Source organism: Somniosus microcephalus, chromosome 1 (genome assembly GCF_052327205.1).
Source record: "Somniosus microcephalus isolate GS21.2 chromosome 1, FLI_Smic_1.0, whole genome shotgun sequence".
NCBI classification, from domain to species: Eukaryota; Metazoa; Chordata; class Chondrichthyes; order Squaliformes; family Somniosidae; genus Somniosus; species Somniosus microcephalus.
The window spans coordinates 385,247,003-385,272,650 of record NC_140987.1 but is presented as its reverse complement, the minus strand read 5'-3'; the positions used below and the strand labels follow the sequence as shown (position 1 = coordinate 385,272,650).

The 25,648-nt window shown below is 44.7% G+C and overlaps 1 protein-coding gene across 1 annotated transcript; it reads left to right on the top strand.

Moving 5' to 3' along the window:
• Window positions 1–8,808: 8,808 nt before the first annotated feature.
• On the top strand, window positions 8,809–24,462 carry nsdhl (NAD(P) dependent 3-beta-hydroxysteroid dehydrogenase NSDHL). The gene is made up of 7 exons (XM_085996865.1): window positions 8,809–8,934; window positions 9,163–9,324; window positions 17,673–17,819; window positions 17,923–18,051; window positions 20,051–20,193; window positions 20,896–20,998; window positions 22,343–24,462. Exons 1-7 carry the CDS (start codon window positions 8,914–8,916, stop codon window positions 22,673–22,675), a joined length of 1,038 nt encoding a protein of 345 aa, XP_085852991.1. The 5' UTR covers window positions 8,809–8,913; the 3' UTR covers window positions 22,676–24,462.
• The last annotated feature ends 1,186 nt before the right edge of the window (window positions 24,463–25,648 follow it).

Genomic DNA, 25,648 nt, shown 5'->3' with positions numbered 1-25,648 from the left:
GTGAGGTTCAGCCGTTGGGCTGTACGGAGGAATTTCTCCAGATTCACGTCGTGGTCCTGCCGGTCGCGGCCGCAGATGGTGACGTTATCTAGGTAGGGGAATGTGGCCTGCAGTCCGTTCTGGTCAACCATCCGGTCCATCTCCCTTTGGAAGACCGAGACCCCGTTGGTGACACCGAAGGGGACCCTAAGGAAGTGGTATAGGCGCCCATTCGCCTCGAAGGCGGTGTACTGGCGGTCCTCGGGGTGGATAGGGAGTTGGTGGTAGGCCGACTTAAGGTCGATGGTCGAGAATACGCGGTATTGTGCAATCTGATTGACCATGTCAGATATGCGGGGAAGGGGGTATGCGTCCAGCTGGGTGTATCTGTTTATGGTCTGGCTGTAGTCGATGACCAGGCGATTTTTATCGCCGGTCTTAACGACCACGACCTGGGCACGCCAGGGGCTGTTGCTCCCCTCGATGATGCCCTCCTTCAGGAGACGCTGCACCTCAGAGCTAATGAAAGCTCTGTCCCCAGCGCTGTACCGCCTGCTCTTGGTAGCGACGGGTTTGCAGTCGGGGGTGAGGTTAGCGAACAGGGAAGGTGGCGGCACCTTGAGGGTGGATAGGCTGCAGGTGTTACGCGGTGGGCGGTTTAACCTTCGCTGGTTGTCGACTGTGAGTGGGGGGAGGGGTCCACCGTATGCTAGGGTTACACTTTGGAGGTGGGATTGGAAGTCCAGCCCTAGTAGGACGGCAGCGCAGAGCTGGGGGAGGACGAGGAGTTTAAAGTTTTTATACTCTGTACCCTTAACCGACAAGGTCACAGCACAGTAGCCGCTAATGTCCGTGGCGTGGGACCTCGATGCCATCGAGATTCGGTTGCGCGTTGGCAGGACAGGGAGGGAGTAGTGGCTCACCGTGTCTGGGTGGATGAAGCTCTCCGTGCTTCCGCTGTCGAACAGGCAGGTCGTGGCGTGGCCGTTTACTTTGATGTCCATCATCGACTTGGACAGGTGGTGTGGGCGGGCTTGATCCAGAGTGACGGAGGCTAGCGTGTAGGTAAGCGAGTCGTTGTCGTCTGCGGGCGAGGCGGTCGTCGGGTCCGGGGGCCCGGTGGCAGTCGGGCGTGGTGTGTAAAATGGCGTCTCCCACGAGGTAGGACAAAATGGCGGAGAAGATGGCTGCCCCCATAACTCACATGAGGCACTATTGGGGTCGGTTGCCTTGATCAAAGATGGCCGCCCCCATGACTCACGTGTGGGGATACTGGCCTCAGTTGCCGTGAAAGAAGATGGCCGCCCCCACAGTTCGCATGAGGCACTGCTGGCCTCTGAAGATCCGCTCCTGCAGGCCTTAGAGAAATGGCCTTTCTTCCTGCAGGTTGTGCAGGTAGAGTTCCTGGCTGGGCAGCGCGACCTCGGGTGCTTCTCCTGGCCGCAAAAGAAGCAGCCGGCGGCCCGATCGCGGGTGCCCGATGTCGGAGCCGGTACCGGGGGTGGCGGGCCCGGTCGGGTCCGGGACGCCGACGCTGAGGTAGGTCCCGGGGGCGGCGCTGCGAAGGGTATTGCGGTAGGGGTCGGGCCCGAGTCCCAGGGTCGCGAGCAGTACCTGGAAAACGCCTCCTGGTCCTGATGGGCCACCTCCAGGGAGAGAGCGAGGGCTTCAGCTTTGTCCAGGTCGAGGTCTTTAGCTTCAAGCAGTCTTTGCCGTGAGTAGTCGGACCGTAGGCCTTTCACAAAGGCATCGCGGATATTATCTTCCGTATTTTCAACAGCCGTCACCGCTTTAAAGTCACAGTTCCTGCCGAGTGCTCTTAGCGCCCGTAAAAATTCAGCTACAGACTCTCCTGGCTGTTGCGGGCGGGATCTTAGGAGGTGCCTGGTGTACATGTAATTTACCGGGCTGCGGTACTGCTGTTTCAGTAGGTTGATAGCGGCCTCGTACGTAGTCGTGTCCTGTATGAGTGCGTATACTCTCGGGCTCGCTTGGGCGTTCAGAAGTCTTAGTTTGGATCTCTGCGGGGCGCCGGATTCTTCCAGGTAGGATTCGAAGCAGTCCAGCCAGTGTTTGAAGTTGAGGGCTGCGTTTGGTGCCTGTGGGTTTAGATCCAGGTATGGTGGTTTCAAGGCTTGCAGCCAAGCCGGCTGGTGTGGCCCGTTGTCTGGAGGCTGCTGTTGCTGTGCTGCTGGGTGAGCTCCTTGCTGTTGCTGTTCATTATCAGACATCTTTAAAATTTAGCCAATAAAATTGATATGCCTATCAATTAGTCCAATAAAAGGCGACGAGTTAAGAACGTAACTGAAGGTTTTTATTGGCTAAATAACAGAGCCCACCCTCGTGGGTGATCCGATCCAACAGGGAGGAATACTAGCCAGTCAGCTACCTTTATACCTGGGCAGGTAATGGGCGGAGTCGGAGGTGGTCAGCCCAGGTATAACAGTGCGACAAGAGGCGACCTCGTGTAGTGATGTGACAGTGAGAACAGTGAGAACAATATACAGTGATAACTATAACAGTGGTTTACCACACTGGTTACATATGGCAAATAAAATTGAATTGAATTGGTACCCCCGTGGCTTCAGCAGATGTGGAGGCCCCTTGCTCACTTTGCTGCTGCTCCTGTCTCGACACCTTTGGCGGGCGTCCTCTGGGGTGGCGAGCCTGTGAGGGCTTGCCAGCAGTCTGCTGCTCCTGCGGCTGTGCAGGGGTTGAGACTCCTATCTCACTTGGGTGTGGACTCTGGAGGGGCTCTGACCGAGGGCTCTGAAGTGGCATGGAAGTGAGAGCGCGTGGAGATGAGCCCCCACTTCCTTGAGGTGTGCCAACAACCTCCCTCTCATGGGTCAGCTCCCCCTCAGTGCTGCAAGTGGCTGGAGAGCACCTTGCTGCACATCAGGGGGGCAATGGGGACCCATCTCTGCACTGGAAGTCCCGCTCAGAGGGACTTCCATGAAGGTCTGGTTTCGGTGCTCAATAGATGCCCATCGCTCCTCAACAGATTTCATTCTATTCTGAGCACTCATCATGTTTTCGATACCCTGGCGACTAAGGATGGCCGTAGCCCTCCTCTCCTCAGCTGCAGCCCTCCTCTCCTTGGCCGCAGCTCTCCTCTCCTTGGCCGCAGCTCTCCTCTCCTCGGCCGCAGCCCTCCTCGGCTGCAGCCAGCCTTACCACGGAGGTAGCCATCCTTTCCATGGTGATGCTTTCATGCGCCAATGACTCCAATAAGGCTGTGCTCATGTTCGCCATGGACTCCTCCATTCGCTCCACACTCGCAGCGACCCTGGAGACAAAACCTGCCACAGACTCCTGCATCTGTGCATGGAGATCCATCACCTCCTCTCTTGCCGATGGACCCAGAGGCATAGGGTCGACATACAGCTGAGCTGAGCGAGGCCTGTGCCCTCCGACGAGGACTCTCCACTGCTGTCCCTGTCTCCACAATCTGCTGATGCTCACTTGTGAGCTGTGAAACATCAGGTGACAACACTACTCTATGTCCCGAAGGTCCTCCTGAGGTGTGAGTGTCTGCACTGGTGCTGGGTGCGCTTACTTCTGCTGACGCTGCACCCTCAGGCTGGAGCTTCCTCTGAGGAGTCTGGCTGCAAAGCCTCTTCCTCCTCTGCAGTGGGGACGGGGGCTCCGGATGGTCCTGTGGGGGAGTAAAGGAAAGAGTTAGAGATCTGATGCCAAGGCTACTTGCACATTGGATTTGGCAGATGCTCATAAGTCCAAATGATGTAGCTTCAGAATCATATCAGCGACTTATGCTATGTCAATGAGAAAAATGGGAAACTATTCTGTCACCAGCTTGCGGGCTTGCTCCTGTCTCTCCTGCCCCAGCATCCACAGGCACGTCAGCCCCAGCAATCTCCATCACTGCTTCCTCCCAGGGGCTCAGGTGGGCGATTGAGGGTGGTCCTCCTCCAGTCCTCGCACGCTCTCTCCTATTGTGAGCTCTCTTTTCCTGCAATGAGGGAGACAAGTGGAGTTTGAGTGAGAGTGCGGGAGTGAGTGTAGAGGTTGCATAGCATAGATACTTAGAAGGAGACAAAGATGGTGTGAGGCTGCAAGAGCAAGGGCCCTCCCTATGTGTTGTCAGTTGTGTTCCAAGCATCAGAGTGAGAGGCAGTGTGAGGGCTGTATGGTGGAATAGTTATGTGAAGGTGAGCATGGAGAGATAGGGAATGGGTAAGGGTGCATGGATGTGACTGTGAAGTAGGATGTGGAGGAAGAGATTGCTGAAGCTAAGTGCTGTTGGGGAAAGGCAATGGGGATCAGGTTGAGGGTGATGGAAACTTCATACTTACTTTTCCTGTACAGTGAAGGTCATGGAAGCGCTTCCTGCACTGTATCCAGGTCTGGCAGGTGACTCCCTGAGAGTTGACCTCTGCAGCCACCTCCATCCATGCAGCCCTGGTCTCTTTGGGAGGCCTCTTCCTCCCCGAGCTAGGGAAGAGGACCTCCCTGTGGGCCCTTACCCCATCCACCAATGTCTGGAGTGACATCTCATCAAATTTGGCAGCAGCTGGTGCAGGCTCCTCTGCCATTCTGCAAGACTGGTTGGGAAGCCTGCAGAGGTTGAAAAGCTTGCTGGACACTTTCAAAGCACCACAAATGATGACATCACACTGTGGGGCTTTCTGACTGGAAATGGACAATTAGCAAGGGTGTCCACATGCTGGAAATAAATTGGCCAATTGAGGGAAAATTGCATGCAGCTGGCTGACCCATTTGGATTCGGGTCGGAACCCGACATTTCCCCGCACCTTCGGGAAAATCGGGGCCAACGTTTCAGATCTGGGACCCTTCATCAGAACAATAATCTGTTGGCAGGAATTTTAGTTGCCGTTTGAAATGGTCCCTGGAAACAGCAGAAGACTTTGGACCAGCTTCAGGAGATCCTGAGTTGCGGGGCCCTGGGAAACCACACTATCTGCTGGTTACTCTGCAAACAAAGATTCTTTGTAAGTACATCTTTCACTTTATGAAATCATTTGAACCAAAAATGCTTCACCTTCTCCTTGAATTAACTTGTTGATGGCAGAAATGTGTATATTCTGCCACCATTAATCTGTTAAATAAAACTCTTAACTATATCTGTGTATTTCCTCTCTTCACCACTTGATTGCCAGTCGTCACGTTTTTATTACACGTTTATAAATTCCTAAATCTACATTCATAATGTAAACTTGGGCTGTATAACTGCCACCAGGTTCCCACAAATCTCTGCAGATGCTTAAGTTCTGAATATTTTTAGTTACCAATTTTTTTGCACAGTAATTGAAATCTCTAATATCCAAAATAAGGGTGTCTTTTAAAAAAAGGAAAATTATATATTTCACAACATGATTAAGTTTACCCATTAAATTGTCTTTCAATGCTTTCTTTTAAAGTATTTACTTGAATGTTCCAGATTTTTCCAAAAGCCTTTTGATATTTTTGCCCAGAATTGGGACAGAGCTGATTTGAGTCTGCTTATTTTCCCTGAAGGCATCGATATCATTTAAATGGCCCTACCAAGTTTTTTTTCTTTAGCTTCCAGCAGTTTCTGCTCAAACTTAAAACATTTGAAGAAAAACTAGGGCAAATTTCATATTCAGTTTTTTAAATACACTGAGAAAAATGTGTTCTGATTACATGCTTGTTTTAGTCTTTGTGATATAAAATAGAAAGTGAAAGGAGAAAGTGTCTGTCTGTCTTTATTTCTATGTTACATCAATTTTTGGAAAAACACCATTTGAATTCTGAAGCCAGCTAATTACTTCGCCTGTTTGTTGACTGTTAATAGGTCAATGCTTACACCTGTGAGACAGAGATTCTAATTTCCAAAACCTATGAGACAAAAGGGGGGGAGGGAAGAGAGAAGCAAACAGGCAATTTCCTTCCTCATTTGGATTTAATTTGAAAAAAGTTGATTTTTGAAAGTAAACAAACCCCCTAAAGGAATTAGGTAGGAGGTGGGGTACTAGTTGATTGGTGAAGTGGCCTCTGCCATCTTGCTACCTGCCTTTTGGGAGAGTGGGTAGATGCTAAGGGTGAGACAATTGACAGTGGAGCATAAAGGCGGAGGTGGGTGATATTGAGGTGCAAATTGGTAATCTTTATAATTGTGAGATTATGGGGTTAGAAGCCTAGCTTGCGGTTGAATAGGTTGCGGAGATTATAATCAATCTGCTTCAGCCTGAGAGAGTGGCTAGGGAATGGGATGTGGTGGGTGTAATGATATCAGCAAATAGTGATGATATTTGTCTGTGTTTGATTACTTATGCCTTACAGCATATTTGTCTGTGTTTTTGATTACTTGTGCCTGACCAGCAGAGGTCATGTGAGAGACAAGCAGTCCAGAGGAGTTTTACTTTGTTTCTTTCCAGATGCATCACAGCATAGTGTGTTCTGTAAAAAGCTGTAGAAAGTCTTGAACAAGACTTTAGATTAAACAACATTCTCTTTCAGAAATGAGTCTTTATTGAACCCAAAAAGAAATCAAAACAGTGGGGGCTAAGGACATGGCTTTAGTCTTTCCATTGTTCAACTGGAGGAAATTTTGTCTCATCCCAGACTGTATATTGGACAAGCAGTCTGACAGTGCAAAGGCAGTGGAGTTGTCATCTGTGTACATGTGGAAGCTGATCCAATTTCTGCAGATGATGTTGCCATATCATCACTGCAGTGGTGGAAAGTATAGTTGAGGAGAAGCTTCAGTAAGGTGTCACTACCTGTGAGCCCAGTTTCAGTCAAGAATTACAGGCCTCGTCTTTGGGTCAACTTGGCTCAGTGGTGGTACTTTACTTTGTCAAAAGAACTTGAGTTCAAGCTCCATTGTAGGACTTGAACACAATGTAGGTTGACACATCAATGCGGCACTGACAGACTGCTACATTGTCAGAGCTGCTGTCTTTTTTAATGGGACCAAGGCTCTGTCTGCCTGTTTAAATAGTGCCTTGGTATCTTTTACATTCATTTAAAGAGCAGGGCAGTAGGCCACCAATCATTCCTCAACCAGCACCAACAATAGCAAAATACTGCAGATGCTGGAAATCTGAAATAACAGAAAATGCTGGAAACACTCAGCAGGCCAGGCAGCATCTGTGGAGAGACAAACAGAATTTCAGGTCTGTGACCCTTTGTCAGAACTGGTAAAAGTTGGAGGTTTTAGCGGGTGCAGAGGCAGGGAAAGGGGTGGTGGTGATGGGAGGAAGGAACTTAAGGCACAATCTGCGCTAGGATTGAACTCAGGAGAAATAAAATGTTGCAAATGGGGATGGCAGAATTATCAACAGAGGTCTTTTACCTCCTCCCTTCCCACTGTCCAGGGCCCCAAACACCCCTTCCAGGTGAAACAACAATTTACTTGCAAGTCTTGCAATTTAGTAAACTGTATTCGCTGCTCACGATGTGGTCTCCTCTACATTGGGGAGACCAAACGCAGATTGGGTGATCGCTTTGCAGAACACCTCTGTTCAGTCCATAAGGGTGATGCCAAGCTTCCGGTCGCTTGTCACTTTAATTCTCCCCTCCACTCCCACCTTGGCCTCTTACACTACACAGTTCCAATGAAGCTCAACGTAAGCTCGAACAGCACCTCATTTTTCGATTAGGCACTTTACAGCCTTCTGGACTCAACATAGAGTTCAACAATTTCAGACCATACACACCCCCCCCAAAGGCCCATTTTTTCCCCCCCAGACAGTAGCTCTTGATGATTCTGCCATCCCGATTTGCAACATTTTATCTCTCCTGAGTGCAATCCTAACACAGACTGCCTCTAGTTCCTTTCTCCCATCACCACCTCCCCCACCTTCCCCTGCCTCTGTACCTGCTTAAAACCGGTTACATCTCCAACTTTTACCAGTTCTGACAAAGTGTCACAGACCTGAAACGTTAACTCTGTTTCTCTCTCCACAGATGCTGCCTGGCCTGCTGAGTGTTTCCAGCATTTTCTGTTATAACTGGTCACTTATCTCGGTGCAGTTTGTGGGATCGTGTATGCAAATTGGCTGTTGCATTTGCCTACATAACAAGAGTGACTACACTTCAAAAATAATCAATCACTTGCCTGGGAAGCATTTTAGAAGGTCTTAAGGATATGGAAAGTGCTATATAAATTTAAGTTCTTTTACTTATGTTTTTTAAATGACTGTCTACTGTAGCTTGGGGTATGAAATTAAGCCGCCCCCGCAGGAAGTTACAGATGTTTAAATTTATCGGCGACCTAATTTTCTTTTCACGATTTACCGTCGCAATGTGCGGGAGGCACTGGCAAGTCGGTCCCTCTTAAATGAAACCCCGCCTGACCGCCGGATTTCTTTTGCTGGTTAAAAGGCAATGCGAGGGAGGACGTCCCACGGGATTTATTCCTCATTGTACTTTCGACAACCCCGAACCACACTCAGTTTATTGTTGTACTTCACCTGTCCAAAAAGGCCACCAGCTGCTAAGCACCCAGTTCAAAAACATTGCACAGCCTATATACCCAAGTTTATTTTCTCAAAATACATATCCAACTCCCTTTTAATATTCCTGGTATAATCCGCCTCAATGACATTGTGCAATCCATTCTAAACACTTACCGGCCTATGTGTTAAGTAGTTACATGATACTGTAGCTCAATGTAGTATATTATGAATGGGTTTATATGGAACGTTGAAGTTGGTCACCCTGAGGAAACGGGGCTAAATCCAATTCCGATTGGTCATTGCTTCACGTGCCATCACCGGCCCATGATCACCCGATAATTTGATTGGATGGTGGGGCTGTCACCTGGTCAACGTTAGGCCAGATGGGGGCATTTACACCAATCAGAAGGGACAGGGCCACCGCTTGGCCCAATGGAGTTTAAGAGGTGGAGCTGACGGTGCTCTGGTCGCGGTCGTGTACATCTTTGCAGGGTGAAATACGCGAATAAACGCCACTTTGTTGCGGAAGATGGCTACGCGTTCGCGGGTGGTGAGTGAGTATTTAATTGGCGGTGTTTGAGTTAAGGTGTGTAGTGTAACAGCGCGGAAGATGGAGATTTGTTTGGATGCATAATGAACGGAGTGGGAGAGAGAGGGAATGAGGAAAACATTGATGCACGTGTGCAGACTGTCTACAACCTGCAGTGTCCATAATGATAGTCACTTGTCTGGCTAAGATCTTGTAAAAATGTGTTTTTTTTTCATTTTTGTTTTATAGCACAATAAGAAATGTACTGTTATCGGGGGCTCAGGTTTTTTGGGCCAACATTTAGTGAAGAAGCTTCTGGAGAAAGGATACGTTGTTAATATTTTGGATGTCCGAAAACCATTTGAGATTGAAGAAGTTCAGTTCTTCAGTGCAGATCTGTGCTGTAAAGAGGTTGGTATAAATGATACTTTAATTCTAACACTACAACATTTAATACTCAGTTTCTTATGCCATCTGTTCGCAAAAAGAGAAAAAGCTCAGCTTTGATTTTTGAATTGCTGATGAAATACCAAGAACAGAAAGTTGCACTTTTCGTTTGAATACAATTTGATTAACAGGAATGAACAACTAGCTATCAATCGCGATGCACCTGTAATAATCTTAACATTTCGCAAGCAATTCTCATGATGCACCTAGGGTTGCCAACTCTAGTTTGACACATTCCTGGAGATTTAATCGTGATAATTGATCACATGGCATTTGCCCACTGTTTGCAAACGTTCTTGTATTTACCTTAGTTGAGTGTCTTAGTATCACCAAGCCCCAAATAAAATATTTGACTTTGTTTTATAGTGAGATGAATAACACAATAAATCAAAGAAAAATTTAAGGATAAGTAATGTTTAAATAAAAACTACTTCTGTGATGTTTCTACAGCATCAACTGCAATGAGAAACACCCAAGTAAATACCACTGATACAAGTAACTTCTAACTAAAGTTTTCATGCAATTTTATGACTTTTACAATACACAGCAAGTTATAAAAATAATAGTCAAACCTAATTCAATTCACTGAGTCCCACACCCCACCACTGAAGCCCAGCGTCAGGGAAGTGAGGTTCAGTCCACAAAGTGAATCACCAAAGTTGCCTGACTCCCAGAACAAAATACATTGGCCTGGATTTTGTGGTGGTAATGACGGCGAAACTGTTAGTGTTCGCCATCATTGCTCCTCTGAAAGTGACAGCAACTTCTGGAGTCAGCACATATGCAGACAAATGTGAAAATCCAGAAGTTGCTGTCAGTCATTCCCTGCTCCTCCACAGGTTGCACTGTGCCAGCTCCAGGGAGTTCAATCAATTCAAATGACACTGAAGGAAGAAAACTTCTCCTATTCTGCTGGAATGTCGCTGATTTAAACCCCCCCCCCGCCAGAAAAAGTTAAGCCTTGTTGAAAGAGGTGTAACTGGGTTTTAATGGCGCATTGACTGCTGAACTACTGTTCTGGACCTGAAAAAATAATTTTATATCTGTGGAATGTCCAATTTTGCCATTAATATACGATTTACATGGTTTTTAAAATGACCTTTGTTAAGTCTGTGTGTTCCAGTTATATTTAAGGTTAATTACTGACACAGACTACAAGAATAACTTTTCAATAGGTCTTTACTATTCGGAGGTTAGGGCTATACTACCCAGCAAATTACTACACAGCACTTATATACCGGTGTGGTCACCACCGGTATTACCGTATACAGCAGCCAGAGAAAGTAGTACGTCTCTTAAGGTGGAACAGGTTTAAGTTCTCTTAAGGTGGAACAAGTTACATACACCACAATCCTCCCTTTTTAGCTTAACAGTTATATCCCCATTTAACATAACATAATAACATATATACATATACAACTTCATGTAGAAACAGTTCAAAGGTTCAGTCTCTCAGGAGGCCTCCTGATTCGAGTTGGATAACGCCTTTCAGGGGTCTCTGATTCTTGTTGCTGAGGTGACTCCTCTAGTTGGTCTCTTATGTCTTGGACATCATCATCAGGTACATTCACTGCCGAGGTAGATGCTTCAGGTTCACTAACTTCTTCCACGGTTGTCTCTGTCGTAACCATGGGTTCGACCCTTGTTCTCGATTCTACCAGTTGGTCAGCATGACGCCGTATTACATTTTTACCAACATCTACCGTGTACATCAGGGGTCCTTGTCTGGCCCGAATTGTTCCGGATTGCCATTTCTCGTTTCCATAGTCCCTGGCCAACACTGGTTGTCCTACCTCGAAACTCCGAGTGGTCTTGTTATTTATATGCTGGAACTGTTTGTTTTCAACTTCCCTCCGCACATTTGGTTTTAACAAGTCCAACCTGGACCGCAACCTCCTGTTATAAAACATCATGGCAGGGCTTTGGTTTGTCACTGCATGAGCGGCGTTTCGATATGCCAGTAGAAACTTGTCCACCTTATGTTGTAGTGGAATCTGATCTTCGCTCATGGCCTTTATTGCCTTTTTGAATGTTTGTACAAATCTCTCGGCCAACCCATTTGTAGCCGGATGATATGGGGCAGAGGTATAATGTTTCACCCCATTCTTCTTTAAGAATTTTTGGAATTCTTCTGACACGAACTGTGGTCCGTTGTCGGAACATATTTGTTCTGGCAATCCGTTCCTTGCGAATATCGTTCTTAACACCGCAATTGTCTTTTCTGAAGTAGTGGTAGTCATCTTGATCACTTCTGGCCGTTCAGAATGTGCGTCCACCGCAATTAGAAACATGGAGTCCATGAATGGACCAGCAAAGTCAATATGTACGCGTTGCCATGGGGCTGAAGGCCATTCCCATGGATGCAGCGGTGCAATCGGAGGTGCATTTTGCACTTTTTGGCACCCTGAGCAGCTTTTCGTCAGCTCCTCTATCTGTTGGTCGATACCCGGCCACCACACATAAGCCCTAGCAAGGCTTTTCATCTTGACTCCCCCCAGATGACCTTCATGCAGTTCCTTTAGAACTCTTTCCCTTAACTTAGGAGGAATAATCACTCTCGTTCCATACATCAATGTTCCTTGACAGACGGACAGCTGGTCTCGTCTTGCCGAGAATGCCGGTAACAGAGAATCACCATGTGCTGGCCATCCCTTCACTGTCACCTCGTAGACTCGGGACAGTGTCGGGTCGTTCCTGGTTTCTCTTTCAATACTTGCATTGGTGACTGGTAAACACTCGATGATGGTCGAGTGAAATAACTCAACAGGGTCAACCTTCGTTGTCTCCTCTTCTTCAGGTAGTGGCAGGCGCGACAGCCCATCAGCATTACCATGCTGCTTTGTAGGTTTTGAATTCTATCTGATATTGATGTGCCCCTAGGAAAAGGGACCATCTCTGGAGTCTCTGTGCTGTCATCACCGACACACCCTTCTTAGGGTTAAAAATGGATACCAACGGCTGATGGTCTGTCAGAAGCGTAAACTTTTGGCCCTGCAGGTAATGATTAAACTTCTTTACTCCCCACACAAGGCTGAGAGCCTCCCTATCTATCTGAGCATAGTTGCGCTCAGCGGAGGTCAATGATCTGGATGCGAACGCGACTGGCCTCTCCGTGCCATTTGGCAACTTGTGTGAGAGTACTGCCCCAATACCATATGGAGAAGCATCACAAGCCAAACGAATAGGCAGTGTTGGGTTGAAGTGAGCCAACACTTCCTCTGAGGTTATCAATTCCTTGCTTTTGCGAAAGGCCTTCTTACAGTCCTCGCTCCACTCCCATGGTACTCCCTTCTGCAAAAGAGCGTTCAGCGGGTGCAGTACCGTGGATAAATTTGGCAGAAACTTATGGTAATAGTTAATCAATCCTAGGAACGACCTCAACTGAGATACATTAACCGGAGCGGGAGCCTTCACAACCGCTTCGATCTTGTCAGGAGACTTATGAAGTCCCTCCTGGTCAATGACATGGCCACAGTACGAGATCCGCTTCTGAAAGAACTCACATTTCTGCCGATTAACTCGAAGTCCATATTCTTTCAATCTGATGAGCACCAGTTCCAAATTTGCGAGGTGTTCCTCGTCACCATCTCCTGTAATCAGAATATCGTCCAGGTAACATTGTGTGCCTGGAATTCCCTGTAATACCTGCTCCATGGCCCTCTGCCAAATTGCTGGAGCCGATGCCACTCCAAAAACCAGTCTATTATACCGGTACAAGCCTCTATGCGTGTTGATCGTGAGATACTGGCGTGACTCTTCCTCAACTTCCATCTGTAAGTACGCCTGCGCCAGGTCTATCTTGGTGAAGTGTTTCCCGCCCAACAATGAAGCGAAGATATCCTCAATCCGCGGAAGCGGATACTGCACCGTGTGAAGCACCGGATTAACAGTGATCTTGAAATCTCCACAGATGCGAACCTTCCCTGGTCCTCCCGGCTTGTTGCTCGAAGGACGTTTCATCACGGGAACAATGGGCGTAGCCCACTCACTCCAGTCTACCTTAGACAGTACTCCTGAACGTTCTAGCGCTTCCAGCTCCGCTTCCACAGCAGGTCGTATCGCATAGGGTACCGGTCTGGGTTTGAAAAATTTTGGTTGTGCATGTTTTTCAATCTTGATGTTTGCCGTAATTCCTCTGTGTTCCCAGTCCCTGCTGGAACACCTCTTTAGCATCGTCCAATATTCTGGACAATCGTTTAGGTTTGACATCTGTTTCCCTGGCATCTACCGTTAGTGCTTTTAAGGAATGCCAGTCCATATTCATTTTTCTAATCCACTCCCGTCCCAGTAGTGGTGGACCTCCTTCAGGTAGCACATATAAGTCCATTCCTTGGCTTTCTTTGCCCTTGTGGACCACCTTTACCTCTATCTTTCCGATGGGGTATACTCTTTGCCCCGTGTATGTTTTCAATACAATCTCCGTATCCCGTAGGGGAATATGTTGGAATAACCTTTTGTAATCTTATTCATGACCGTCAATGCCGATCCAGTGTCCAATTCCATCTTCACTTGGACTCCTGCTATCTGAAGTGTGACCCAAATTGTCTGGAGGTCTGCTTCCTTACCAACGTTGTGTACTCTTAAGCTACCCAGTTCATTACTGCTGGCGTCTGAATCTGACTTCTGTTCGTTCGAACTGTTCTCTGTCACCTTGTGTACCTTTCTGTACTTTTCCCTGCGGTGACTTTTTGTTGCTGGTCTTCTCTCCTGACCGGCATACTTTAGCTATGTGACCAAGCCTGCCACATTTTCTGCATTCCTTATTTTTGAACCAGCAGTGGTTCTGATCGTGCGTTGTCTTTCCACAACGATAACATTTTACTGTACCCAAGACCATTTGATTTGTGCTGAGTTCCGGTGACCGTAGCTGCATTACCGCCGTGCCTCTCGCTGCGGCTTCGTGCGATGCTGCCATAGCGACAGCTTTATCAAGCGTCCGCTCATTCTCCTCAAGCAGTCGCTTTTGTGTCTCTTTTAACAATCCACACACAAATCTATCTCTTAGCGCATCTGTTAGTCCTGTTCCAAACTGACAGTACTTTGCTAGCTTACGCAATTCAATTTAAAAATTCAGCATTGCTTTCATCTTTCAGCTGCTTTCTGCTGTAAAATTTAAATCGTTCCGCTATCATCAGCGGCGTGGGGCTTAAATGATTTTTCAGGACAGTAACAATATCCGCGAAAGTCTTATCCGCCGGTTTCTCTAGTGATAGAAGGTGTTTTAATTGCCCGTATGTCTTCGCACCCATTAAGTTTAATAAGGTTAGTGCTTTCTCCCCATCTGGTATCTTATTTGCTCTACAATAAACTTCTATACGTTCTACATACGTGGTCCAATCTTCGATGTCACTATCAAAAGTATTAATGTTCCCATGTTTAGGCATTTGCAATTTTTTTTTTCCAAAATGGCGGCTTCCCGCGCTCGTCTTCTTCACCCGCTGGCTGCAATGGCGATTGCTGTGCTGCTGCCGGTCTCGCCTCCCCAGTGGTTAACAACTCCCCCGACGCTGCTTCTACTCCACCGCGGCTCCCGTGGGCATTCGCGCTTCCCTGCCGTCGTGCCTCGCAGCCCTTGCAGCCCGGTTATGTGCACCCGCTGCGTTCGAGTTCACCGCGGCTCTCGCGCCTTCAGCTGCCCCAGTCGCTGCGCCTTTCGGCCCGAATGCGGCCCGGCCCTTTTCACCGGCCGCGGTCGATTTCACCACCCTCTTTCCTCCGTCTTCCCTCCCCTTCGCTACAGCCAACGCGGCCGACTTTCGCTGATTGGCTTACCCACCACCGTGGTAGAAGGAAGATAGCTGTCTGCCACTGATGGGGGCTTCGAGTTCAGAATTTCTCTTCTTCACTCCGGGTCCTCGATGCCTCCCGCGCGACGTGCTGTTCAGCAGGATGATGAGGGTGGATGCCTCTTCTCGACGCCCGTTCTGAGGACGAAGCTGCCGTGGATGTAAACTGCCGCAGGGTAAGTTCGGACTCGTCGCCACTGTTAAGTCTGTGTGTTCCAGTTATATTTAAGGTCAATTACTGACACAGACTACAAGAATAACTTTTCAATAGGTCTTTACTATTTGGAGGTTAGGGCTGTACTACCCAGCAAATTACTACACAGCACTTATATACCGGTGTGGTCACCACCGGTATTACTGTATACAGCAGCCAGAGAAAGTAGTACATCTCTTAAGGTGGAACAAGTTACATACACCACAACCTTGTTTGAAGTTTGTCTGATCTTTCAGCTTCTACCTTAATCCTATGTGTATGTATTGCTCTCCAAGAGTTATAAAAAGTAAATTATAATCTGCATTTTATTTCCTGGTTTGCTATCTCTGAGAATTCTTCAGTGTGATTGGCTGCTTAGCCTGCTTGATGACATCACTGTTGCTGGACGCTGGAGATTTGTTTGATGTGGCGCCAGATTCAAACTAACATCGGGACAGCTGAAATTCACGCCACAGAGATCGCTAGATCTTTGTGGGCAGCTTTCTTTGAGGTCACCGGTGAGCACCGTCGCTTTGCCGCTGACTGTAAATTCTAGGCCACTATACAACAGTGCACATCACAGGCCAACATGATCTCTACTTCGCTCCAGTTTGTATTTCTCTCTCTTCCTCCCCAGTTTGTTTTTTTTCCTGTTTTTTTTTCTCTTTCTCTTTCTTTTTCTCTCTCTCTCTCTCTCTCTCTCTCTCTCTCTCTCTCTCTCTCTCTCTCTCTCTCTCTCTCTTTCCCCCCCCCCCCCCGTTTGCATCTCTCTTTTTTTCTTTCTCTCTCTCTCTTTCTCCCCCCTCCCACCACATGGAGTTTCCAGGTGATTTTCGTTGACCCAATGCTGTCATCCTCACAACCTTAGAAGCAGTGCGCTCTGAATAGTGCGGGGACTAGTATGACGCAGACATCGCGGTTTGGTTGCAAACCACGGCAGCAGGGGTACCGCACATACAAGGACTGTTCCTCCCGAGTTGTCGCCAATCGCCCATTCTAGTAGAAGGGAACCCTAGATGCAGCTGTAACAATCTTTATAACATTTCTGAAGCAGTTAATGAATTACTAATCTGGTAGACAAGTTCTGAATCTAGCTGTAGCGTGTGCAACATTTATTCTAAATCATTGTAAAACAGAATTTTTAGGACAGAAGGAAGCAATTTGGCCCATTATACCCATGCCAGTGCTAGCTCCCTAGCTGGAAGCATTCAATCTCATTTCCTTGCTCTTTTCTCATACCCTATTTTTTCACACCTCTGTGACCTGGGTTCAAATCCAGCCCAGATTGGTGGGATGAGAAGCTCCTCTGCCTGTTGGAACAGAACACTGTGGTGCCATATCAGTTAATGTTGTGTAGCCCAGTTTTAAAATCCAAACATTGTGGTACTGGGGGAGAAGGAATGAAGAGTCACTGAAGTTTAGGAATTATGTGATAAATTTGAGGAAACATATCTTGTTTAAAGTAGGATTGCAAGTTATAGGGATAAGTATGGACAGAGATTTCTTGCCCTGGGACTGTGTGAATAACATTGTTTGGGAAGCAACTGACTAGGATTTGAATATTGTACATTGTAAACTTGATTATTCTAGAGTTTCACTTTACCTCTTGGATTGAGGAGAAACTTCCCTCGAGGGATTAGATACATTGGGGTAGCTTTCATGATGGACAAATCATATGTGGACTGTGGAAAGAATGGATTCAAGTGGTCAAGTGGCTTGTTCTTTTCCACACCATGCTCTTACTTACAACAAACCAATCAGTTTTTTTTGAGTTGAGTTATTTGTTATGCCAATGGGCTGTTTGCCCAACCGCATCACAAGGTTCCTGTCCCTTAAGAAATTGATGTGAATCTGTATGAGTCTTTAGTATAATGGAGCACCCTCTCAGCAGTGTGCCAATGTAATATACCTACCCGAGACCAGATATTTATATCACTATATTAATGTAATTTGATGGTGACGTGATAACTTGATGTCTGCTGTTACATTTCACATGCATTATTTGTGGTCATGATGATATCTGGGCATCTCGCATTTTCCTAGTTACAGGAAATTATATCAAAATTAACACTTTTAGTAGTGAATAAGGCAGCCATTGGGGACCAAGAAAGCAAATCTAGAATTTTATATTTTATGGCCTTGCCCCTCCCCCCAAAACACAAACTTTCAGGCTATTTGCAGCCAAGAGGAACTTGTTGTCCAGTAAGTCTCCACAGGTTGTTCATCTAGTTAATTTTGGTGTCAAGTATCCTATGCTGTTTGTATGCTTTAGTGTGTATTTTAAGTAAAAAGTCAACAATGGAATTGCAAATTAATAAATTGTGGTTGTTTAGGATATACTGCCAGCAGTTCAGGATGTGAGCATCGTATTTCACTGTGCCTCTCCAGCACCTTCCAGTGACAACCGAGAACTCTTCTATAAGGTTAATTACACAGGGACCAAAACTATAATAGAAGCATGTAAGGAAGCCGGTGTTCAGGTAAGAAATGGTACATTGCAGCTTTATAACCATTTCTACGCTTTCTTCCCCCCACCCCCCCCCGGCACCTTTTGTGACTAACAGTTTTTTTTCTTGCACACAGAAACTGGTGCTGACTAGTAGTGCTAGTGTTGTATTTGAAGGCACAGACCTAAAGAATGGCTCTGAAGACCTACCATATGCTAAGAAGCCCATTGACTACTATTCGCAAACAAAGATCTTACAGGAGATGGTAAGTTTAATTGTCTTGACATTAATTTGAACGTAAAAGTGAAGATGAAGTTATATATTTCTGGTAGTCTTGGATATGGCACGGCTGAGTGATGTAAACTTTACTGAAATACTTAATTGTTCTATATTTTTGAATTTCAAGTTTTTAATTTTTTTTTTAACTATATACAAGTTACATTACTAGTAAGGGTGCAAACACTTGCTCCATGAAAATTATCATCTCCGCACAGATGGCTCCGCCCACCCCTCTACCACAACAATGTGCCTCCCACTCAATCTTGGGAGACCACCACCGCTGCACTAATGTAAATGTTTGTTTGCCATACCAGGCATGTTTATGGTCTCACTGAGATTGCTAATTTGTGCTGCTTTGTGTAGTTTAACACTATGGGTCAAAGGCCACAAGGAGTTTGGTTGAGAATGCTGAAAAGTCGCTACTTGCAACAGACAGCCAGTCAGTGATCAGTGTGACAACCCTGTGTGCTACCCAGTTCCTCAATAAATACTTTCTAAAAGTGAGTTAGAGGTTTTTTTTTTGCTGGTCTCCTGGTTTGGTTTTCTGGGAAATTTTACACTTATTTGTAAATTTCAGATTCTACTCTTGGCCCCATGTGCTAATTGCAATTTTTGTTTAATTTGCCAATTTGAAAGATAAAACAAATTTATATCTCTGCCCACCCTAACTTGAAATGGCTTTTCAACTTTTTAGACTTGAACTGTGTAGTGTTTACTCTGCCAATGATCTAACTGGGGTTAAAGGGGGACATTGGGTTTGAGCACAGGAACAAGGATGTCTTGCTGCAGTTGTACAGGGCCTTGGTGAGACCACACCTTGAGTATTGTGTGCAGTTTTGGTCCCTTATCTGAGGAAGGATGTTCTTGCCATGGAGGGACTGCAGCGAAGATTCACCAGGCTGATACCTGGGATGGCAGGAATGACGTATGAGGAGAGATTGAGTCGATTGGTCTTATACTCGCAGGAGTTTAGAAGAATGAGAGGGGATCTCATTGAAACTTATAAAATTCTAACAGGACTGGACAGACTAGATGCAGAAAGGATGTTCCCGATGGTCGGGGAGTCCAGAACCAGGGGGCACAGTCTAAGGGTAAGGCATAAGCCATTTAGGACAGAGATGAGGAGGAATTTCTTCACCCAGCGAGTGGTGAATCTGTGGAATTCTCTACCACAGAAGGCAGTAGAGGCCAATTCATTAAATATATTCAAGAAGGAGTTGGATATATTTCTTAAGGCTAAAGGGATCAAGGGATAGGGGAGAAAGCAGGGACAGGGTACTGAATTTGGATGATCAACCATTATCTCATTAAATGGCGGAGCAGGCTCGAGGGGTCGAATGGCCTACTCCTGCTCCTATCTTCTATGTTTCTATTGCTCTGAGGAAATGCTTGCAATATAAAGTTCTTGCTTCCCCTTCTCCAGTGCATACATTTTACTCCCTTGTGCTGATTGGGAAGTTTCTCCAGTTTTTGAACTTGTGCAGGAAAGTTTAAAAACTACTTTTCAGTGCAACCAAATGATGACCTCCTGTGCTGTGTTCAATTCTCTCGCGCTCTCTCTCCAATCACCAACAATAATATTCCTCTTCAGTTTGGTGACTGCAACTACCACTTTGTGCACTTGCAAAGTTTTTAATGTAAAACGATCCTGGGTTGAAAGAATAGTTTTAGCTGAAAAAGGTTAACCAACTAGCATTTAAGTTCATGCAGACCAGCCTGTACTTGCATTTGAAATTTTGTATGGGGGTTAGTTACTACTGTAAATTCTGGTGTCACATTTTTGTAGTCTTTTTGCCTATTTTATGGTACTCTTGACCAGCCAGTAATTGCAAATTGTTCTAGGTATTTTGGCATCTGCATTGGCCACATCCAAAACATTGTAGCCATGAGAAAAAAAATTGTCTGTTACATTGATGGAAGTGAATGCTGTAGCTTCTTCCCTACTTGCATGTTCACAATTAACTTTTTATATTTTTATATTACAGGAAGTTCTTGGTGCTAATAATCCAGATCAGAACTTCATGACCGTTGCAATTCGTCCTCACGGCATTTTTGGACCACAAGACCCACATTTAGTACCTGTCCTAGTACAGGCTGCCAAGAGTGGCAAAATGAAGTTTATGATTGGGTTAGTACTGTATAGATGTAACTATGCATTTAGTAATAAGTGTGTCATACTATAACTGAACTTGTGGGGGGGGAAAGGCATAACCAAGAAATGACCAGTCAGAAGCTAACCATAACTTTCTGATTGATTGATTGGGGTGTGGGATTATTTGGATGGTAAGTTGTAGGAAAACACAACCCTTTATACAATATGCTTCTTTTCTACTTCAGCTCTTCAAAGACAGAATGAAAGCAGTAATTCTGCTCATTCTGTGCTCTGTTATTGATAAATAGCATCACCTTTGAACTGTACTGTCAAATCAATTTCCATCTCTCGTCGTGACTTTAAGTGCCTAAAGGGCCAAAGATTGATTTCAATGAGAGAACTTAATTGGAGCTTGTACTTGCTGCACTCGTGGAGTTTAAACAGTGCAAAGGAGGATGGTACACCATCTGCTGTGGAAATGGGGAGATGTCTATTTCCCTTTTTGTGAGTGGATGAATGGATCACATGGTCTCTGATATTAGGGGTTGGCAGTATCCACTCTGACTTTTTTTAATGGGTTTTGTTGTTTTAAGAACTCTACACAAACATGGTTTAAAGTGAGGTGATGGGCAGTTTAGCTGTTAATTATCATTCCTGGAAATCTGTTAGATGTGACGGTAATATTCTGTTGCCTGGTTTATTTCATGGCCTGATAAAACTGTGCTTATACATTTACAGCAATGGCAAGAACCTGGTAGACTTCACCTACGTTGAAAATGTTGTGCATGGGCTGATCCTGGCAGCAGAGAATCTTCACCCAAAGTCTCACATCTGTGGCAAGGTAATGGTTGACGATGTGTGTCTGCATAAATATCTCCTAAGCAAGCTTTTTCAACCTTGTTTTGATGAATCTCACATTTTTAGCTCTCCCCACACTTGTTTCCTATTGATGCTTCACTGCTCCATTGATGGTGCAGGGACAATTTAGTAATAGGACACTAAAATTTGTCTTTTGACAATCTGACTGCAATTTTTCCTGATGGTGGTAGTGGTCTGTATAGCCGAGAGACCCATTGTTAGCTTTTACTGGAGGATAGAAGGATCAGCCTGTAGCAGAGCCCCAGAGGGGGGACTTAACAACAACTGCTGGCGCGAGCCATTTACCAATGTGACCAGCTGCACTATGGCACCCTGCAAAGTTCTCTGCACAAAAACTTCTTTGCTCCCTCTAACAGCACTCTTGCTGGTAGAAGTGAACTGGTTACATCAGGGGGGTAATATTAAATAACTTGTTTGTAATGAAACCTCTAAATAGCTGTAACACAGCAACTGCATACAGACCCAGCATAAGCCATCTCAGGAGACAACCAAAGGATTAATTATTGATAATTTTACATTGTATGTATTACTGTAATATTGGCAAGTGTATTATAATCTAATTACTTTAATAGATTGAACAGTTTGTGACATTTTATTAGAAAGAAAGAACTTTCATTTATATTGTGCTTTTCATGACCTCTGGACATCCCAAAGCATATTACAGTCAATGAAGTACCTTTTGAAGTGTAGTCATTGTTGTAATGTAGGAAATGCAGCAGCCAATTTGCACATAGCAAGGTCCCACAAACAGTAATGAGCTAACAACTAGATAATCTGTTTTTTAGTGATGTTGGGTGAGGGGTAAATATTGGCCAGGACACTGGGAAGAACTCCCCTGTTCTTCTTTGAAATAGTGCCATGGGATCTTTCATGTCCAGCTGAGAGGGAGAGGGCAGACAGGACTGCTGTTTAACGTCTCATCCGAAAGATGACACCTCTGACAATACAGCACTCCCTCGGTACACAAGTGTCGGACTAGATTATGTGCTTAAGTCTCTGGAGTAGGATTTGAACCCACAACCTCAGTTGAGAACGCTACCACTGAGCCAAGGCTGACACCCTTTAAAATCCTGCAACATTTACATTTACATAAAATTAGCTTGGCAGATCTTGATGTTGCCCTCTTCTCATTCTCTCCCCACCCCCCATCTGCAATAGTTAACAAAGATTACAGTTAGAAAATATTATCATAAACCATGTTGTCATTTAACAAAATTGTCAATAGTGTTTGTGGGTTAATTTGGAAGAACTCCTGTTTTGTAATATGTTCATTGCTTTCTTGACTTTTTCTTTTTAATTCCAATAGGCTTATCATATCACAAATGATGAACCGATTCCCTTCTGGACCTTCTTGTCTGAGCTTTTAGTTGGATTAAATTATGATCGTCCAAAGTATCACATACCATACCTGCTGGCTTATTATTTGGCCTTCTTCCTTTCAGTTTTGGTGTTTCTACTAAAACCATTTGTGACCATTAAACCTACATTCACTCCCATGCGAGTAGCATTAGCAGGAACATTCCACTACTACAGTTGTGAAAAAGCAAAGAAAGATCTAGGATATAAACCTGTTGTTTGCCTGAGCGAAGGAATCAAGTATACAATTCAAAGTTTCACATACCTCAGTAGATCAAGATAACTGCAGTTTCAGCCAACCCATTATTTGTTAATCTACTTGGTTCTCAATCTGGTGGTAGCAAGTGGATTGGAATATCTGGGTTGATTGTTGCTCTTATTCATGCCATGATTGAAATAAGTCTTACCAGTTCTTGACTGGGTTGCAAGGCATGGAACCCAGTGTAAAACTTGTAAAACACTGATATGGTGACCTTGACCACCTCTCTGAAGGGGAAAAATAGTTGTCTATCTTGTTCATTGGCATTGTTTCCTGTGGCTCATTATAAAAAGGCACTATTGGATATAAAGCAGCAAACACTGACCTTGTACTCCCTATGGATACTCTAGATCAAAAATATTTGGTGACCAGAAGGCCCTGTAACACAGAAAATACTTGTGCAGTATCCATTGCTTCTTTAGGCTATTATTCAAGCTGATGTTTTAAAGCAAACTAATGAACAATTCAGCTCATAAGCTGGAAAGATGCACTTTTGCTCATTTGACTTGTATGTCAAGTTGAGACTTTATTGGTAAGGTCTTCCATGTGAAATGTCTGGGATTCTCTTGACCCTTTAGCCTTATTTAAAAAAAAAAAAAAAAAGTACCTCCCAAAGGTTGATATCGTGTAGCTCTCTGGCTTTTTATGGCCTTGATTTAAAAAGACACACACATGTTCAGCTCTTGTATTGCACACTGTGCAGCTTTTGTGTTTCATGTTGTATTCTAACTGTTTCTGGTAAACTTAGTTTTAAATTATAAAATAATTGGAAAGCCTCCCCAAATCAGTAATCTGAATTTTGCTTTGCAACATTGGCACTGTTGCAGTTGTATCAATGTATAATTTCTGATCTTTTAAATAAGATGTACATAAGCAATCAGAAAATGATCCCCTTTTTATGGTGTTGTGATTAATTATTTAAATAGTTTGGTCTAAGCTGGGTTTGTGATATTGCCATGAAGCTGCCGGTGACTGCTGTTCTGGTGTCGTGCTGCCATTCCTCATTAATTAACTCTTCCTTCAGAGATATTACACATTTTCTATATTTCATGACAAAAATTGAATATTTTGTTCATGGTTTTTTTCTTTACTGTGTTAACCTGTTTAAAAGTGGGTTTTTAAAATGCCATGTTCAGGATGGGGGTTATCCATTCATTTAAAAGCTAACATTAGTTAGAATTAGATGGAAGATCTGTATTAAATCTTTGAAAAGACTAAGGATCCTTAACAGGTAAAATATTAGGATATTAAATGTCCCGTGTCCAATTAGAACACTTCCTGAATACCGTTCGAAAGATTGGTATCTGCCAAACTGTTGGCTCATTACCGTGCAAATATCATTACAATAAACTGTTACTCAAAGGGAATCCTGGACATTAATCTGTCAGAGCTACCTACTCTTAGTTTGGTTTTGCTCTGGCTGTAAGGTACAGGGATGAACTGTGGCTCCTTGGGAATCCACCAATGTAAATCCTAAAAATACTCTCTTCTGTTGGTCAACTAAGGATGTAAACTACCATCTCTGTCTGATTAATATTTGTTTATCCTAAGCTTTGTAGGAAACTTTTAAGGGATCTCACCTAACTAACTTATCTGTTTAATCCTTTGTGAACTGGCTGCAGATGCTGTACTTCAACTGATTAAACATGCTACTTATACTACTGCTTCTGTAAATAACTGTATCCATGAATAAGTATTTATTTGTTGAATCTGTCACACAAAATGTCTCTGCCTGATGTCTATCTTCTGAATTGATGAGATGTAATGGCATTTCTGTGTATTATCCAGTAACAATAAAAAGGTTCAGGGTTCACTGGTATGCTATTAAAAATTACGTTCTGAATACGGTCACATTTTGCATCGTAGGGAACAAGGGCTTGCCTGTGGAAGAGGACTTTTGCATTGGGCACAAGAAGTATTTGCAGCGAGCTTGAATTATCAGTTCGAGAACTAAAACCCAGCAGGATTCCTTTTTTAAATTATGATGATAGTGTCTGAAAACAAAATAGAAAAATACATTTTGGACTTGACTATAGCATGGACTAATTGCTAACCATGATCTTGTAAATATTAATTTCTGTTGATGTATTATACCAAGTCAAAACAAAACTCTTATATCTTTCTTGGTTACTTCTGCTTTTAATAATCCATGTCAGAAAGCTCTCTCTTGAGGGAACACTGTCCTTTCACTACTCTAATTTGGGTTTGAGTGTACCGAGACTTTTTTCTTGGTGGGTTGGCAATAGGTTAGCAGAAACTCTTTATTCTGATGGGAGACTTAGATGTCCTAAGTGTGCCACAGAAGGTTGACTTGATTCTGAACTTACTAGGCGTGGCATCTTGGAGCCATTGTGACTCCAAAGAGCCCCTGCTTACTGTTTCTACTCTCCTCCTCCCACCTCTCCCCCCCCCCCCAACCATTGCACATTAGCCAAGTGATCTGCATGGTTTCTAGCACTACCCAGGCTAGATACTAGGAGCTTCATGCAAATCTCATGATCAGTACAGCTGACCACACTATGAGTACAGTGCCACAGCAGAGACACATGCTGTACCCCATTTAAAAATGGTTGCCTTCTGCAACCCAATCATGGTAAATACTGAGCTCTAGATATGAACATGTATTCTGAAAGCCAGGGTCCACCTAGCTCCTTCCAGCAATTGTGATTTCCGTTATACAATGGACACCTTGCTTTAGCAGGTAGAAGGTTTTATACAGGGTAGATTACAATGTACCAGCCACCTTGATGTTCTACCTGTCCAAGTACAGTACTGTAGTGCAGTCTTATCACCAAATACTTAATCCAGTTTCTCGGGTGAGAATTTGCTAGTCAAAATATTATTGATGAAGGCATCAGATAGGGTCAGTAAAAGTAAACAACCTGACCATTATTTTTGGTGATCTCATGTTTTGAAAATGGATAGAGGTTGATACAATGGTGGATGGGGGACCTCTGAAAAGATCTTGTCCTTGACAGTCTGGCATATGGTCCCAGC